Source organism: Schistocerca nitens, chromosome 3, assembly GCF_023898315.1.
Source record: "Schistocerca nitens isolate TAMUIC-IGC-003100 chromosome 3, iqSchNite1.1, whole genome shotgun sequence".
In the NCBI taxonomy this organism is placed as follows: domain Eukaryota; kingdom Metazoa; phylum Arthropoda; class Insecta; order Orthoptera; family Acrididae; genus Schistocerca; species Schistocerca nitens.
This window is the reverse complement of record NC_064616.1, coordinates 733,207,482-733,224,593: the sequence shown is the minus strand read 5'-3', so window position 1 is coordinate 733,224,593 and position 17,112 is coordinate 733,207,482. Positions and strand designations below refer to the sequence as shown.

Below are 17,112 nucleotides of genomic sequence, written 5' to 3'. Positions count from 1 at the left end.
CATACTGTTTTTACAGAACTTTTGTCGAGTACTTGATGAAATGCAGTGGTATACATGATGCAAATTAACGCCCAGTCTGGAATTAGATGTGTGTTATTTAATGCCAACTTGCAACCTTGTAAAGCATGTGAAAGTTCTAAATTACAATGCTTCAAAATGTGTATTCAAAACTTTGACTTCATTTTATAGCATGACTAACTATATGATATGACATAAGCATGGACATATTTCTGTGCGCGAGATGAAATACATATATACTGATAATTTTAAACGCACAGACAAAAGATATGTAGCAGTGAGGCACCATTCCCCGGCACATAGCAATAGGTACAATCACCTGGGTAATGGTGACTTTCATTAAATCTTTGAACAGCTGTTTACTGTACGCTAGACAGTGTCGAATAAACCCGAATAGGGCAACGTGCTGTGTGATACGAGTTTTTGTATTTATATACATATGTCGCTACGGTAGTAAAAAAGTTATTTCAAAGTGTTGACGCATATGGGATGTTGTTTTTGCTCGTGCTTACTACAGCGGTTGCCCATTACAATGACAGATGTACATTTGTATACAACAACAATGGGTGGCGGTGTAAATTTATGAGGGTAGGAGTTCGCACTTGAAAATGACAGTGACTTATAGTAGCTAGGGTGGAACATACAATTGTATTCGTGTTTCAACTGTGAATAGTTTAAATACCGAGTTTTAGGAGGAACAGATTAAATACATCATTTTTACAGGAACACAGTGGCCATCATTAGTGAACTAGCAAAATGTGTGTCGTACGAATATTTTTTAACACAAGGCAAAGTACACACACACAAATATAAAGTTCTTGAGAGTAGGCAGATCCTCGTGTGCAACTTTAAATACAGTTCCCGATTCCGTCTGTCATTAAGTCCGACTCCGTTATTGCGATTTAATTGTACACAAGCAAAAGCCTGAGAATATCCACGAGACGACAACAGAGATCTAATTCAAATAGATTGTATAATAGCAAGAACTTTGCCGTGTAACGTGAGATAACGTATCCTCTAAGTCGGCCACATGAGGGACAAGTGGATGCACCGCCAGCACCTCCCTGAAGGAATCACGTAGCGATGACTGTTGTCGAATCTGAAGCATCGTCGTCTTATTGCGACAGGGAGACATATATATACTAATAAGGAAGCAGTGCGTGTGACTGTAGTAGTAGTAGTAACAACAGTGATGAAAGCACAGGGCTGTAGTTTAACCCTTGCAAATACCGAGAGGAGGAAGGGGGGATGAGGTGTACTTTATGCCAATGTTTTTGAAATTATTGTCATCTAGCCACGCACTTCATAAATCAAAATGTCGAAAAAATATTTATTGTGTTTAAAGAAGTCTTCTACCACATCCTTAAACGTTTTAAATGTTTCAGTCAAATTTAACCTAAATATACAAGTCTGAGTAATAGATGTGACTTTTCACAACGAATGTCATATTCAGTATAATTTTTTGTGGTGGTCATCTTTTGGTCGAACATGTTTTTTGTGGTGGTCATCTTTTGGTCGAACATGTTACTGAAAGTGCGTTGGTACTGCTAAGTGTGTGCTAAAAGATACTTTCAGGTTTTCGATTCACTTACAGATCAGTGCCTCTTTTAAAAATACGCTGCTAATATTGGTCAAAAACAATTAACGATTTTTAATTTTTTTTTAGGGCGGGCATGAAGTACACCCCGACCCCTACACCTTGGTTACACAAATGTGTTAGTATTGCTAGGGTTAACAGGTTCATAGTAGTAGAAAGGTAAGAATTTGCAGCAGTGCACGACTGGTAAGTGCACTATTTTTTTGGCGGGGTACTGGGGATTGATACCAGTCATAAACATGGCAGCTCCACCCTTTGCTACTTCATCAGCCTCTTAGCACAGGCGAAAAATGTTTCGCAATCGCTGACTGATGTTGCAACTTGGTTGCTAAATCTGTTACCAATTAATTGCAGACTTTTTACCTCAAGTGCAGCCTTACATGTAAAATTTCAGTTATAGATGTCAGTTCTACCGTTGAAGTATTGGTCTCCATGGGTGGTTTCATGAGTGCAGTCGTTATTGACGTACTAAAGTCACGTGTTTGCTTCAGCATGTAGTACACTGAAAAGTCAAAGAAACGAGTACACGTGTCTAATATCGTGTATGGGTCCCGCAAGCACGCAGAAGTACCGCAACACGACGTGGTATGGACGCGACTAAGTAACGTTGGAAGGAACTGACACCATGAACCCTGCAGGACTGTCCATAAATCCGTAAGAGTACGAGGGGGTGGAGATCTCTTCTGAACAGCACGTTGCAAGGCATCCCAGGTATGCTCAATAAAGTTCATGTCTGGTGAGTTTGGTGGCCAGCGGAAGTGTTCAAACTCAGAAGAGTGTTCCTGGAGCCACTCTGTAGCAATTCTGGACGTGTGAAGTGTCGCACTGTCCTGCTGGAATTGTCCAAGTCCGTCGGAATGCACAGGACATGAACGGATGCAGGTGATCAGACAGGATGCCTACGTAAGTCTCACCTGTCAGAGTGGTATCTAGACGTATCAGGAATCACACGAGTAGGCCTTCGCCTCCGAAAGCCCATATCGAAGATGTTTCGTTGAATAGTTCTCACGCTGACACTTGTTGATGGCCCAGCACCGAAACCTGCAACCATTTACGTCAGGGTCGCACTTTTGTCACGTTGAACGATTTCTTCAGTCGTCGTTGGTCCCGTTCTTCGAGGTTCTTTTTCCGGCCGCTGCGATGTCGGAGATTTGATGATTTACCGGATTGCTGATATTCACGGTACAATCGTGAAATGGTCGTACGGGACAATCCCCACTTCATCGCTACCTCGGAGATTCTGTGTCCCATCGCTCGTGCGCCTACTATAACACCGTGTTCAAACTCATTAAAATCTTGATAACCGGCCATTGTAGCAGCAGTCTAATAACTGCGCCAGACACTTGTTGTCTTATATAGGCGTTGCCGACCGCAGCGCCGCATTCGGCCTGTTTACAAATCTCTATTTTTGAATACGCATGCCTATACCAGTTTCTTTGGCGCTTCAGTGTCCTTCTCTGTACTTCTTGAACTTTTTTTTTCCTGTTTTGCGACGACTAGGCATCCCTCACGCCAAACTGGGTGTTTACCAGGACAGTGCAGGCATAGTGATGTAGGCGAACGCGTTCTCTTTGGTGACCGGCTTTATCGCAGCTACAGACTGCGTTGCCTTTACATGCCTTAGACAATACAAGCATAAACTGATGAAGCGTCAGGCTAGATGGTATTTGACTGTTTTATGGAAATCGTCTAAAATGGTTAATTATGTCATTTTATGATCGTAATACGCTTTTTTCAACATGAACTTCAGTAGTTTCTATAAAAAATGGAAATTACATTCAAATCATTTGAAAGACTGCTAAAACGCTCAATTTAAGTCACGTGATGCCTGTGACGCCCGCTCTCCTAACGTCGTAGACCTCGTCACACTGATATCTTGTTTTGGAATTTACATTTCTTAAAAGAAAATGGGATACCAATCATGTGTAGTACGACGCTGTACAAACATACCTAAAAAAACTCCGGAAAAATTGTTTTTGTGTGTGCCAAAGAATGAGAAGCTGTGTAAAAAAACGTGGTTGCAACAAAATGAGATGTGGTCACCGTGTGAGGATCATTTTGATGCAAGTAAACACACCATATGAAAACGTTGTCGCTTGTATCGTAATAGGTAGCGTGCTGGACTTCAAATACACAAATCAAAAAACGTTTTGCATCATCCCGGTTCCCAGAACTCCTGAAGATAGAAGTTGATTGTGGATATTGTATCACAGACACAGTCTCTTTGACTGTTGGAAAAAACGGTTCAAATGGCTCTGAGCACTATGGGACTTAACATCTGAGGTCATCAGTCCCCTAGACTTAGAACTATTTACACCTAACTAACCTAAGGACATCACACATATCCATGCCCGAGGCAGGATTCGAACCTGCGAGCGTAGCAGCAGCACGGTTCCAGACTGAAGCGCCTAGAACCACTCGGCCACAGCGGCCGGGTGCCTTTGACTGCTCAGAGATGTCACTAAACCCGCCCAAAGATGCCAACAACCATGCATGAGCAGCGCCTATTAGATGGAGGGGGTCCGACAGCCGATCAGTTCCAGTCATTCCACCAGGAAGGATGATGATGATTATTGGTTTGTTGGGCGCTCAACTGTGCGGTTATCGCCGGCCGAAGTGGCCGTGCGGTTCTAAGCGCTGCAGTTTGGAACCGCGAGACCGCTACGGTCGCAGGTTCGAATCCTGCCTTGGGCATGGATGTGTGTGATGTCCTTAGGTTAGTTAGGTTTAACTAGTTCTAAGTTCTAGGGGACTAATGACCTCAGAAGTTGAGTCCCATAGTGCTCAGAGCCATTTGATTTTGTGCGGTTATCAGCACCCGTACATATTCCCAACCTTTGCTCAGTCCAATCTCGCCACTTTCATGAATGATGATGGAATGATGACGACAACACAAACACACACTCATCTCGAGACAGGTGAAAATCCCTGACCCCGCCGGGAATAGAACCCGGGACCCCGTGTGACCGCGAGACCACGAGCTGCGGACTGCACCAGGAATGAGGTACACGGCTCGTGTTGTCTGTAATTCAACCATGCCTAGACAGTCAACACCGCGGTTCGATGGCGTCCGCATTGTTACTTTGTGCCAGGAAGGGCTCTGAACAAGGAAAGTGTCCAGGCATCTTGGAGTGAACCAAAGCGACGCTGTTCGGACATGGAGGAGATACATAGAAACAGGAACTGTCGATGACATGCCTCGCTCATGCCGCCAAAAGGCTACTACTGCAGTGGATGACCGATACCTACGGATTATGGCTCGGAAGAACCCTGACAGCAACGCCACCATGTTCAATAATGCTTTTCGTGCAGCCACAGGACGTCGTGTTGCGACTCAAACTGTGCGCAATAGGCTGCATGATGCGCAACTTCACTCTCGACGTCCATGGCGAGGTCCATCTTTGCAACCACGACACCAAGCAGCTCGGTACAGATGGGCCCAACAACATGCCGAATGGATCGCTCAGGAGTGGCATCACGTTCTCTTCACCGATGAGTGTCGCATATATCTTCAACCAGACAATCGTCGGAGACGTGTTTGGAGGCAACCCGGTCAGGCTGAACGCCTTAGACACACTGTCCAGCGAGTGCAGCAAGGTGGAGGTTCCCTGCTGGTTTGGGGTGGCATTATGTGGGGCCTACGTACTCCGCTGGTGGTTATGTAAGGCGCCGTAACGGCTGTACGATACGTGAATGTCATCCTCCGACCGATAGTACAACCATATCGGCAGCATATTGGTGAGGCATTCGTATTCATGGACAATTCGTGTCCCCATCGTACACATCTTGTGAATGACTTCCTTCAGGATAACGACATCGCTCGACTAGAGTGTCCAGCATGTTCTCCAGACGTGAACCCTATGGAACATGTCTGGGATAGATTGAAAAGGACTGTTTATGGACGACGTGACCCACCAACCACTCTGAGGGATCTACGCGGATCGCCATTGAGAAGTGGGACAATCTGGACCAACAGTGCCTTGATAAACTTGTGGATAGTATGCCGCGACGAATACAGGCATGCACCAATGCAAGAGGACGTGCTACTGGGTATCAGAGGTACCGGCGTGTACAGCAATCTGGACCACCACCTCTGAAGGTCTCGCTGTATGGTGGTACAACATGGAATGTGTGGTTTTCATGAGCAATAAAAAGGGCGGAAATGATGCTTATGTTGATCTCTTTTCGAATTTTCTATACAGGTTCTGGAACTCTCGAAACCGAGATGATGCAAAACTTTTTTTGATGTGAGTATAATGTTAGCAAGATCGATCCTCATTGGGTGCAGGGATTTTTTTCTTCGCGTAATACTACTGTCTTCTTAACTTTACTTTATTCGTAATATAGTTTTGTAAGAGCCTTAAATTACATATCATATTACATTTTAATATCTAGTTTCAGTTATTAGCTTCATTTTATACCTGATCAATTTGACATGAATCGCAAGGATGGTGTTAAGAAACTGTTCAAATGGTCCAAATGGCTCTGAGCACTATGGGACTTAACATCTGAGGTCATCAGTTCCCTAGAAGTTAAAACTACTTAAACCTAACTAACCTAAGGACATCACACACATCCATGCCCGAGGCAGGATTCGAACCTGCGACGTAGAGGTCGCGCGGTTCCAGACTGAAGCGCCTAGAACCGCTCGGCCACACCGGCCGGCTAAGAAACTGTATTTCATGCCTTATGTAGCTCTTATTCTGAAGAATCCGATAATTTAACAATATCCGACCACATTATTTTTCCCAGACAAGTCGTTGAAGGCAATAATTTGGCCACTTCCAGCTGTTTCCAGGGAGCCCGTTGTAAAGCTGTTGATTCTGATAAAGAGAAAAATTAGACACTGCTTGGAACCTACTAGGAAATGTAGTAAGATCAGGGCATTACGACAAAATGACCGTTGGTCCTGCTTAAGCACTTTTAAATCATAACGTTTCAGCAGCAGTTTGGTATGCAGTAGAACAAAAGGTACTTTAAGGATTTGCTGCGTTTTAGAACAAAAGATACTTTAAAGTTCTGCTGCGTTAACTGCATCTATTCTACGGCTTATTGCTGTTTTATTTCACTTCCGTCCCAGACGCTATGAAATGCAGTCTTTGCGTTTTTTTATTTCCGAAACATAAAAATCTGGGTTGTTTTCGAGTAACGAAGAGACCATAAACACATAAACTTTCGGTAGGTTTCCACTATTAACCTTCACAAAATTCTTTTCCATTGTTACTTAGAAGCTGTAAATGCGTTCTCGATAACTAAATAACCTTTCGCAGAAAAAGTACGTAAAAACTCTAGTAACTTCGGCTAACACTCCTATAACGCACGTATAGCTTCGTGTTACTACTAGCCTGTAACGTCACCGGAGCGTTTTCGTCCACGTGACCAAATCTTGAAATTTAATGATTTTTAAAGCTTTAATTACATAAAAATAACATATTTTTTAGAATAATTGCTGAAAATGCTATCTCAGTGTTATAATCACTCAGAATAAGAATAATTCGAATCATATTTATAACATAGGAAAACAGTCTGTACTGACATATTGTTAACTATCACGAAGGCGTCCGCTTCCTCCAGTGTAACCCCTTTTCACCTCATTTCTGCTACATTTGTACTAAATAAGGGTAATATCCCGATAGCTGTAGCAGAAATTTTCAAACAGAAGAACGGTTTGCAAGATAAAAAATTGTAAATGTTTAATACCATTACGAAATGCTTTGTTTTCATGTTTATGTTTGTCAATTCTTCGCGATTTTATAATTTTACAATCGATCGTGATACATTTAAAAAGGTGACAATACAATTTCAGGAAGTCCATGATCAATCTCAGTGTGCTTTCACACCATCAGAAGAACAGGCTGCGTTGCTTATCTTGACATATTTTACCTTTTTTATAAAGGCAACCGTGTACACGGTACAACCTAGCTGTTCGTGTTCTTCCTTCTTCTGTGCGCTGTCGTCTTCATTCAGCCCCACAAACAACAATTAAAAAGTGTAAAGGCCTGAAAATCTTTATAAGCTGATAATGGTTCAATACTACGACGAAGCCATGAATTAGAGAAAGGACAATTGTCTCTAACTTCAAACATATTGTAGAACGTGGAGGAGGGGGAGATTCCATCACACTGGAAAACTACCTCTTGGGCGCCCACATAGAAGACACCTTGGCAATACTACAGAGTCATTTGGAAAAATTAAAGCACAGTAGAGACTGAACAATTATTTGTGGGGACAGCGCAAAGTTCATCCTGCAGCTAAGAACCTTCATGGTTTGTAATGGTTACTAATACAAATAGGTAAATAATTCCCACATTTTCACACAAACTCACGTCATCCACAGCTCTTGAGCCTTCAAAGTAATTACTTTTCCCCCATTTATTTTTTGAACATATCTCTAACGCATTTCTTTCACAAATTTAGGCACTGTACTTTCCCTTTGTTGAATATATGAGGTTATCCGTATCTGCATGAGTAATAGTAGTATCGATGTGTAACCATGGTGTCCTGGATATTAACAATCTCGTTTCCTAATATTCTTTTAAAAAGAACAGGATAAAATCGTGTAAAGTAATGAGAAACAAAGATTCCTTTCCACGGATGATCAGCATACAGAATATTACCTGAAAGAAACTACATTCTACTACTTAAAACTGCTGTGAGTACAGACAGAAATGTATAAAATTAGCCAGTACATACCTCATCTTCAGCATTACTTCTTTCTTTGTCTCTCTCCCTGTGTCTTCTCTTTTTATGGTGTTTCTTGTGGTGTTCTTTCCGCTTTTCAGAATCTGCGAACGAAGTATTTTATCATGTTTTCTCTATTTTGAATAATGATACTACAGAATACACACAATATTTCCTTTCCTGTGTATGTACCCGATGTTGCATACACCAAATGATAGAGAAATGCAATGAATACTATTTGGTTGGTGAACGTAAGTCTGTCAGGTACCCAAAGGCTGGTTTGAACACCACAGCACCTTAAAGGCATGGTCCTATTGCGAGGTGGTATACCCTTGCCTTCCTCTGACCTCTGAGCTGACTTCCCCAACCAGTTACAGGGGGACCTACAGTTTAACTTGGACTCTTAACTGCAGTACACGATGGGATTTTTCAAACTAGCGAACACAAGCACAACTGAGAGAAATGGTAAGTGACAGATACGAATACTAGGATTGGCAGAGGATATAACACCAGACCTTTGCATTTGTAGTCTAGCACTTAACTACTGAGCCACATATTTACGAAGCTGTTATACAGAATTCCAAACGAATGTGAGAGAGCAGTTGCAGAATTATCTCTTGTTGTTAAATACCTACACAGAACGGTTATTCGAAACAATTTTTTCATGAAATACTACAAAAACTGTACCATGTCAAATAAAAGAATTTCTGAAACTGACAAGAATGTGTTGTTCATAAGCATTAGAGCAAAACTATCAAAATTATATAAAACATTACCGGCCTTTCTTAATTATGAAAGGATTTTTTAATGTTTTTACAATTATTAGAGAACTATAACCACCGAAAAGGGTTTATTTTAAGTTACAGAATCAATTTAGTAATGACATCTAGATCAAATTACATCTCTGATTTCCCATCTCATTCCATTTTCTGAACGGCCCCGTGAGGATACCAAGGAAACCTTCGCGCAAGGCCAAGAATAATTATTCCATGGAGTTCTATTTGAAGCTGAATGTATATATTATTTGTAATGATCATGTTTCTGAGAGAGACCGTTCGACTGAAAGCCTGTTCAACAACGCCAAATTAACTGAAGCTGTACTGTTCATTGTGCTCTTCGGGTATTCCTAAATTTATGCATGAGGCAATAAGCACATAATGATGTATTTGTATCATTATGTGATCAATGTCATTGTCTTTTGTTTCATCTTTACCCCGTTATGGTAAATCAATGTGTAGGGAGAAAAGCTCTTTTGTGTACCATAAAACTGTGTCTCTATCTAAAGATATACTGCTGTCATATTTATTCCTATACTAATGAATCACATATCTGTGCTTGTCATTGCTCGCTCTTCATCAACACTGCTTTCACTTTATAGTAAATGTGACTGCACAATGTGGCTCTGGGAAATAAAATCTTAGTAATCAGTTAGTAAGTGGACTATAAAGTGACACTACTGATCTGGATAGCGAAGCTTTGTCATAAACTTCGGCGCCCCTTCGTGCCCATTCTCTGCTGTGGAAGATGTAATTATAATTGTAACCAAAATGAAATGGACGTGAGCGAGATACATAACTTGGTGAATGGATGGTAGACGGACAATGTAAGTTCTTTGCTGGATTGAAAGAGATGAGAAATCCAGACGACGATCTAATAAAGGTGGATTGATCACGCTCCATAACATGCAGGAGCAGTATGGATATGTATAAGTGAAGTTCTAAGAGAGGCCTTTACTTAGCAGAATATGTAAAATGGATGACGATAATGTAATAAATTTTAGTCTAACGAAATATTAATAAATGAGATTATTTCTTAAGTAATTTAGTTTCATGACTGAACTATAATTGAACTGTTTTCTGAACCGTTTAGAAAATTTTGTTTTCCCCCTCAGGGGATAATTACCTCCAACAAAGCCTTAACAATTTTGAATTACCTCCAAGTTGGGAACCACTGCTCTCCTGTTCGCTACCCCGGCATCTAGTAATGCTGGGGTATGCTTCACACGGGAACATCGCCTCCCTCCCCTCCTCTCTCTCGCCAAAATCTTCTACACTACTCGCTCTGTTAGTTGTACGACACACATAATGAACAGCGAAGTTCAACGCTGACGTCTCACGCGCACCCCGAAGTGCACTCCACAGACAGAGGCGGCAGACTGACGCTATTGGCTGGAGCGTCACGTGGTACACTGCTCCTTGCTACTGCGCAGCGCCCCTCCACCTGCCTTCTTATGTGCAAGCCAGAACTCCTGTTCCCCAGCTTTCCTGGCCCTCCCTCCACAAGGCTGCTTCTGGCCGCCGCCAGTGTGATCACTTCCCGTGCCAGCAACCGTCTATTGTCCTCAGCGCAAGCCTCTGCTTATCGCTTTGGCGAGTGTGAAGTGCTTTATCGTTGTGTGATTTTCCAGTGAAAAGCTCGGCAATAAACAACGAATGCCATGCAGTGCACGCGGACAAACTATACATCAATGAATTCATGGAGAGCTTAAGCTAACCGAAAGTGATAAACGAAACAACGGAAACAAAATATTCAGTGATAATGCATACTACTTAACAACGTGACTAAAGGACAATGGCAATGGAAGCTGTCTTTGCAATTTAAACACCTATACTGCGCATACCGCCGCATGAGGCAGCCTCTAGTGTTTAGCATCACACTGTTAGTATAATTATGTAAACTTCTGCAAGTCTTATCTGAAGATGCGACAGAAATTACTCGAAAGAAACAAATTAACATTTCTAGCCGAAGCCCGTCAGTAGTTATAATTCATATTATATAGTAGGTATTGAAGTAGATGTTCTCATGAAACCCTACCAACGATTGATGTTACCAATCGCGCAAGGATTAGGCTAGTTAGTGGCTGCTAAGGACATTGTTAGTAAATTTCGACACATGAATGAAGCAATAAGACATTAATTACTCACTTTTGACTTCAAGAAAGCCTGTGTACCCATACTAGTCATTTTCCCCATTATTGTTTGGTTCCTAAACGGCAAACAAAAACTCAATCCGATACCTATGAATTGTGCTGAGACGTTTCTTATTCAGTAGTGTATCTTAGTATTCCGAGATGCGTACAACATTCCTACGATGTAATCAACTGGAGGTCGGCAGTAGATTATGAATCGCGCTGGAATTCCTGTCACAAGAGGAATCCATGGTAGATACCTCCTGGATTTTAATATCAATTTGGAGCAGTAACTAGAAGCACTAGGGAAAAGAAGCTTGTATACCATCCTACCCATAAATTGTCCTCAATATAAGATACTGGAGCAAGCAGCTGGGCCAACAGAAATCGTTCTAGTGGCCTAGTAAAGGGAAACTGCAACACTTGGCACCGAATGGTGCATATAAAATCATTTGAAGGCAGTGTGGAAAAGCGTATATTGGCCAGTCAGGCAGAGCTGTGGCAATTAGGTTACGTGAACATGAGATAAGCTGGCGATTAACGAAGAAAGATTTGACCTCTGCTGATCATCTTTTAGCACAAAACACTTCACATGATGTGTTATGTGAAATTTTACATTCTGTCAAGAAAAGCAGAAAGATGATCCGAATGTAAACACTGGAAATCAACGAACACGTGACACAGAACGCCAGCCAAGAATTAAATGATCAGGCTCAATCTCCATTTTCCTCTTTGTTACACTACGTTTTCGAATAGTTTTCACTTTGCAATCTGCTACAACGACTACGAAAAATAATCAGGGTCGCTGCAGTTATTTATATTGTGGAAGTATCTTGTGCGAGTATTTGTTTTCGATAACACTTTGACTTCCGCTTGTTGTTTCTCCTGAGGCAGTGGCCACGAAACCGTCTTCAGGACGCCATTCTGTTTATGGACTTAAGAAATAATTTAATAAGACATACCTGCTAATGTTCCCATAATTCAGTTTCACGTGCTCAATCGAAATAATGAATAGTCTCTTGCTATTCGAAGAATGCCCAAAGAAAGACGTTTCTGCTCACTACGTTCAGATTCACGACTACTAGCTACACTTTATATTAAAAAACAGCATAAGCCTCGGGGCCCGTCCATCATTCTACACACACACACACACACACACACACACACACACACACACACACAAAACCCAGCACAGATGCGTATGACACTGTTCATTGCGTCTTCTGTCTCTCTAGTTAAGTATGTCGTTAAAATCGAAAGAAACTTCGTTAATTATGGTATTGAGATAATATGTACGACAAAATTTGCACCGGAAAGTAAATCATTTGTATTTAGTCCAGAAACTGCGTACTTTTTTTTTTACTATTTTACTCTGTCAATTTCACTGTTTCTTTAATATCAAAATATCGGCGATTTCGCTCAACAAGAAAGGGCACGAGTCAGATAGATGGTAAGATGTGATGTATATAAAGCAGATCCCCCAAATATTTATGAATCAATTGGAGAGTTCCCAAAAGGGATTGCCTCCTATCCCGTTCTCTTTTGAAGAGATGGAAGACAGCAGCTAGACAATAAGCTGACAAACTATTTGCAAAGTATCTTCACACGGCGTAGAAATCCCATAATTACTGGCAGTATGAAAGTAGTGCGAAACAGACTGAAAGGCTTAGAACTTCAGTCACTGTGCTTCCTACAAGTTGCACTTAAGTTGCTATCAAATGTCGTTCTTTCCACCACTGAAGAGTGGAATAGCAGTAAGTTTTCGGGGATGAGAAGTTCCGCCTTATGCAAGACACCTTTTTTCTTTTGTTTCACCCATACATGTTTCAGCACTTTGTGCTATCGTCAGTGGATTCTATTTTTATTTTTAACTTACATTATGTTATTATCCTCTTGTTTTGGTAGCTGTTATGCTACACAATATACAACATGTCATAGTTTTGAAGTTGTGGTACGTTTTCCTGTGTTGTTGGCGAAGTAAATAGGCTTACTTCTTTGCCTGTGTTCGCGTGGCAATGCAGTTTTTCGATTACTCAAAACATAGGCGGAATTTTCGCTGCCATTACGTGTTGTAATGACAGCGTAAACTCCGCCTATGTTTTGAGTAATCGAAAAACTGCATTGCCACGCGAACACAGGCAAAGAAGTAAGCCTATTTACTTCGCCAACAACACAGGAAACGTACCACAACTTCAAAACTATGACATGTTGTATATTGTGTAGCATAACAGCTACCAAAACAAGAGGACAATAACATAATGTAAGTTAAAAATAAAAATAGAACCCACTGACGATAGCACAAAGTGCTGAAACATGTATGGGTGCAACAAAAGAAAAAAGGTGTTTTGCATAAGGCGGAACTTCTCATCCCATTTTCTTAGCAAGCACGGAGACAACAAGAAGAACTGCACCACAAGATGATCAGTAAGTTTTCGTAGTCAACCTCCTTACTGGTTTATGTGGCCCGCCAACATTTCTTCTTTTGTGCCAATTACCTCCCTCTCCAAGTAGCATTTGGGGGGGGGGGGGTGTAAGGGGTTTTATAGTGCTGAAAATGTTCGCTCCCCTCACACACCTTAAAGATGATTTGCGGAGTAAAAACACAGATTTAGAACGAGAGCTCGTCTTTTGCGGAAAATTATGTAGGCCATGTATAAGAGAAGCTGCCCTTATATCGTTCAAGTTGCTAACTGAACCAGTTTCACTTTGTAACATTATTCGATGGTTCCGAGTACAGATAATGTTGAATCATCCTATAATACATAGTGAGCATTCATTTCCCACCGCGTGTTCAATGTTCACTCGAAGATCCTTAGCGTTGCCACGTTCAAGTGGTAGTAACCTAGTAACTTCTTCCTTAGTATATTTTAAAAGTCTGACATGTGCTTATCTCAACACTAAAAAGTTGGGTTCTATTTTTACTGCTCCCCAAACCAATTCTAGAATTCCAAAAAGTTCTCCTTTGATGAATTTGGCTGTGGTCCAGCAAATAAATCGTCATCGTCATTGTAGAAAAAAGGCTCATTTTATCATGAACATAATATCATAATTTTTATTTTTTATCTCATCTATCATTCCATCTCTGATATAGCTTTGCCATATAAACACTATAATGGCTCAAATGGCTCTGAGCACTATGGAACTTAACATCTGAGGTCATCAGTCCCCTAGAACTTAGAACTACTTAAACCTAACTAACCAAAGGACATCACACACATCCATGCCCGAGGCAGGATTCGAACCTGCGACCATAGCGGTCGCGTGGTTGCCGACTGAAGCGCCTAGAACCGGTCGGCCACACCAGGCGGCAAACAGTATAATGGTTTAAACAATTGGACCACGAAGTGGGCGTCCACATTCTATGACATGTCGATGAATGTGGTAAACAACCGACACCCCAGGAAGGTCGGCCGGACCGAATATGAACGACGTGGAATTGAAAAAATACTGAGATCCCCTCCTCCTGCCTCCAACAGTATGACATACGGATTATACGTCTACCACACCAACAGATTAAAAACATACATGTGAAACGTCGGACACGTAGGATTACTAAGTTTTAAAAATACTACAGAGACTGATTCCGCATTGCGACAGATAACCGTCCATGGAGTAGTGGGTCAGCAGCCTCATGAGAAAGCTTGTGAAATAGGATTCTAGTGTAAGCAAATTAATCTAAATCTGTTTGTTTTTTGCTAGTGGTTAATATTTGAAGAAAAAAACCTTCACTATTTAACACTTTCTGCTATTAATATGTGCAGAAAATACACGTAACCCAGCGAATACACTATCTCATCACTTGGCAACGTTACTGCGTTTTACATACTAACATAAACATGTCAGTTGAGGAGACCATGTATTCTTCACAGGGTTTCACAACCAGAGATGTAGCTCTTTTGATGAGAAACATGGGACTGAAATACCTTCCGATGGACAGTGCACAACGTAACATCGAAACCACCTTCTCTGTTTGTAAACGAGTACAGCTATCCGGTTGTGAAATTCTCGACTTATCGATCTACTCGCTACAATTCTAACGCTGACAAGAAATTAGGGAACATCTCCCTTAGACAATTTGGCGCGTGTGTTGTCCAGGAGATATCAGCCATCATCTACTCTGGAGATACATGATCGACCACTCCCAGTTTTCCGCTAGCACATAGTTGTCTTCTTCGGCACTTGGAAGGGCAGTAGTTCCCACCCTCAGTCAGTTCTTCCTTGTCTAATAATCCCACCACGAATGCATATAGATTCTCGTCTTTGTAATGTTACATTCTATCGATGGCCGTTTATCGCTGTACACTATACCGATCAGAATTGCTGTATACACCGGAAGATAACAGACGTAGCCAAACAAAGAGACGGCGTCACACGTCAGCTTCCATAGAGGCGCAACATAGTTGAGGTCAGAAGCCGTACGGGACGCACACAACACAGACTATGTTATGATTCCGCCTAACGTCACGTAAATAGTTCTCAGGTGGACATTCATCAGCCAAACGCTGATATAAGTAGATGCAGGGCATCACACCGCCGTCAGTATCCGGAGTGTATCAACAGTTAGTTGGACAGTATCAACACTGTGCTTCAAGACATCGTCAGCACGTATTTGCAGTCGCCCCGCAAAAAGGCTCAAATGGGCATTCTACTGATTCTATTACTCATCGTTCATTGGATTTTCGACTAGATCAGAGTTCATAAACTGATTAGCGTAAGTGAACTTTGAGCTACATTGGCACGCGTCGTCTTCCCACTCAAGTTACGTAATGTGTATTTTCTACTAATAAATTATTGTAGATCATTGCTAATCTGTGTTGCCATAATTTTTACCGTAGTTTGCCTAATGCTATTGGGCTTTGTGAAGAGGCTGTACAGCTGCTACGTTCAAGCAACCTAACAGCAACTGGTTTCGGTGGTCAATGGTTCTCTTACTGCCACAGTGGGTACAACAAGAATAACGAAGAGTCTGGCAGCTAGGTGTTTATAGGACAGATACTACAGCAATAAGCAATGGAAGAATGAGCGTAGCCACGTCTTCTGGTGGCCGTTTAACATCGTTTTCCTCCCTCATTTGCCAGTTACCGCAAGTCATGAAATGTATTTGCGAGTTGCGAACCACCGCAACTATACAGTTTACTGGAAACAAACGGGAAATTTTGCCAGGCCAGGAATCGAACCCAGTTTTCCCGGTTCGGCATATATTTTTAATTGTTTCCAGTAAATTGCATAGCTGTGTTGGTACAGTATGTGCATTTTGCAGAAACATTTCATCATTTAATACGCCTATAAACCGTCAGCGGCATTGTTCCTTCGGACGTGCTTGCACTGCATCAAACTTCAAGGGCACTGTCAAATACAGACACTGCACTAATGTACATTTAGATCTGTATGATTAATCTGCAATTCAGAATTAAATTCCCGGCAGAGGGTTCATCACACCGCCTTCAAGCTATTTCTCTACCGTTCTACTCTCGGATAGTGCGTGGAAAAATCGAGACGTAAATTTTGCTGTGCGAGCTCTGATTTATCTTATTTTATTATGATGGTCATTTCTCCCTCTATAGGTGGGCGCCAACAAAATATTTTCGCAATCGGAGAAGAAAGTTGAAGATTAAAATTTCCCAAGACGATACTGCCGTAACGAAAAACGCCTTTGTTTTACTGATTGCCACCACAATTCAAGTATCATGTCCTTGGCACTCTCCACTCTTTCGCGATAATACTAAACGAGCTCCCATTTAACGAACTTTTTCGATATCCTCCGTCAATCCCATCTGGTGCGGATCTCAAATCGTACAGCTACATTCTAGGAGATAGTGGACATGTATGGTGTAAGCTGTCTCTTTAACAGACCTTTTGCACTTTCTAAGTGTTCTGATAATAAATCGCAGTCTTTGGTATGCTTTCC

The 17,112-nt window shown here is 41.6% G+C and overlaps 1 protein-coding gene across 1 annotated transcript in view; it reads right to left on the bottom strand.

Annotated features, from left to right (window-relative positions):
* Nucleotides 1-17,112, bottom strand: part of LOC126249409 (uncharacterized) — a 405,665-nt gene that overhangs the window by 239,246 nt on the left and 149,307 nt on the right. Inside the window, exon 2 of the mRNA XM_049951063.1 lies at nt 8,309-8,400. Within this exon, the coding sequence (XP_049807020.1) occupies nt 8,309-8,400 (92 nt within the window). The remainder of the gene's footprint in view (nt 1-8,308; nt 8,401-17,112) is intronic.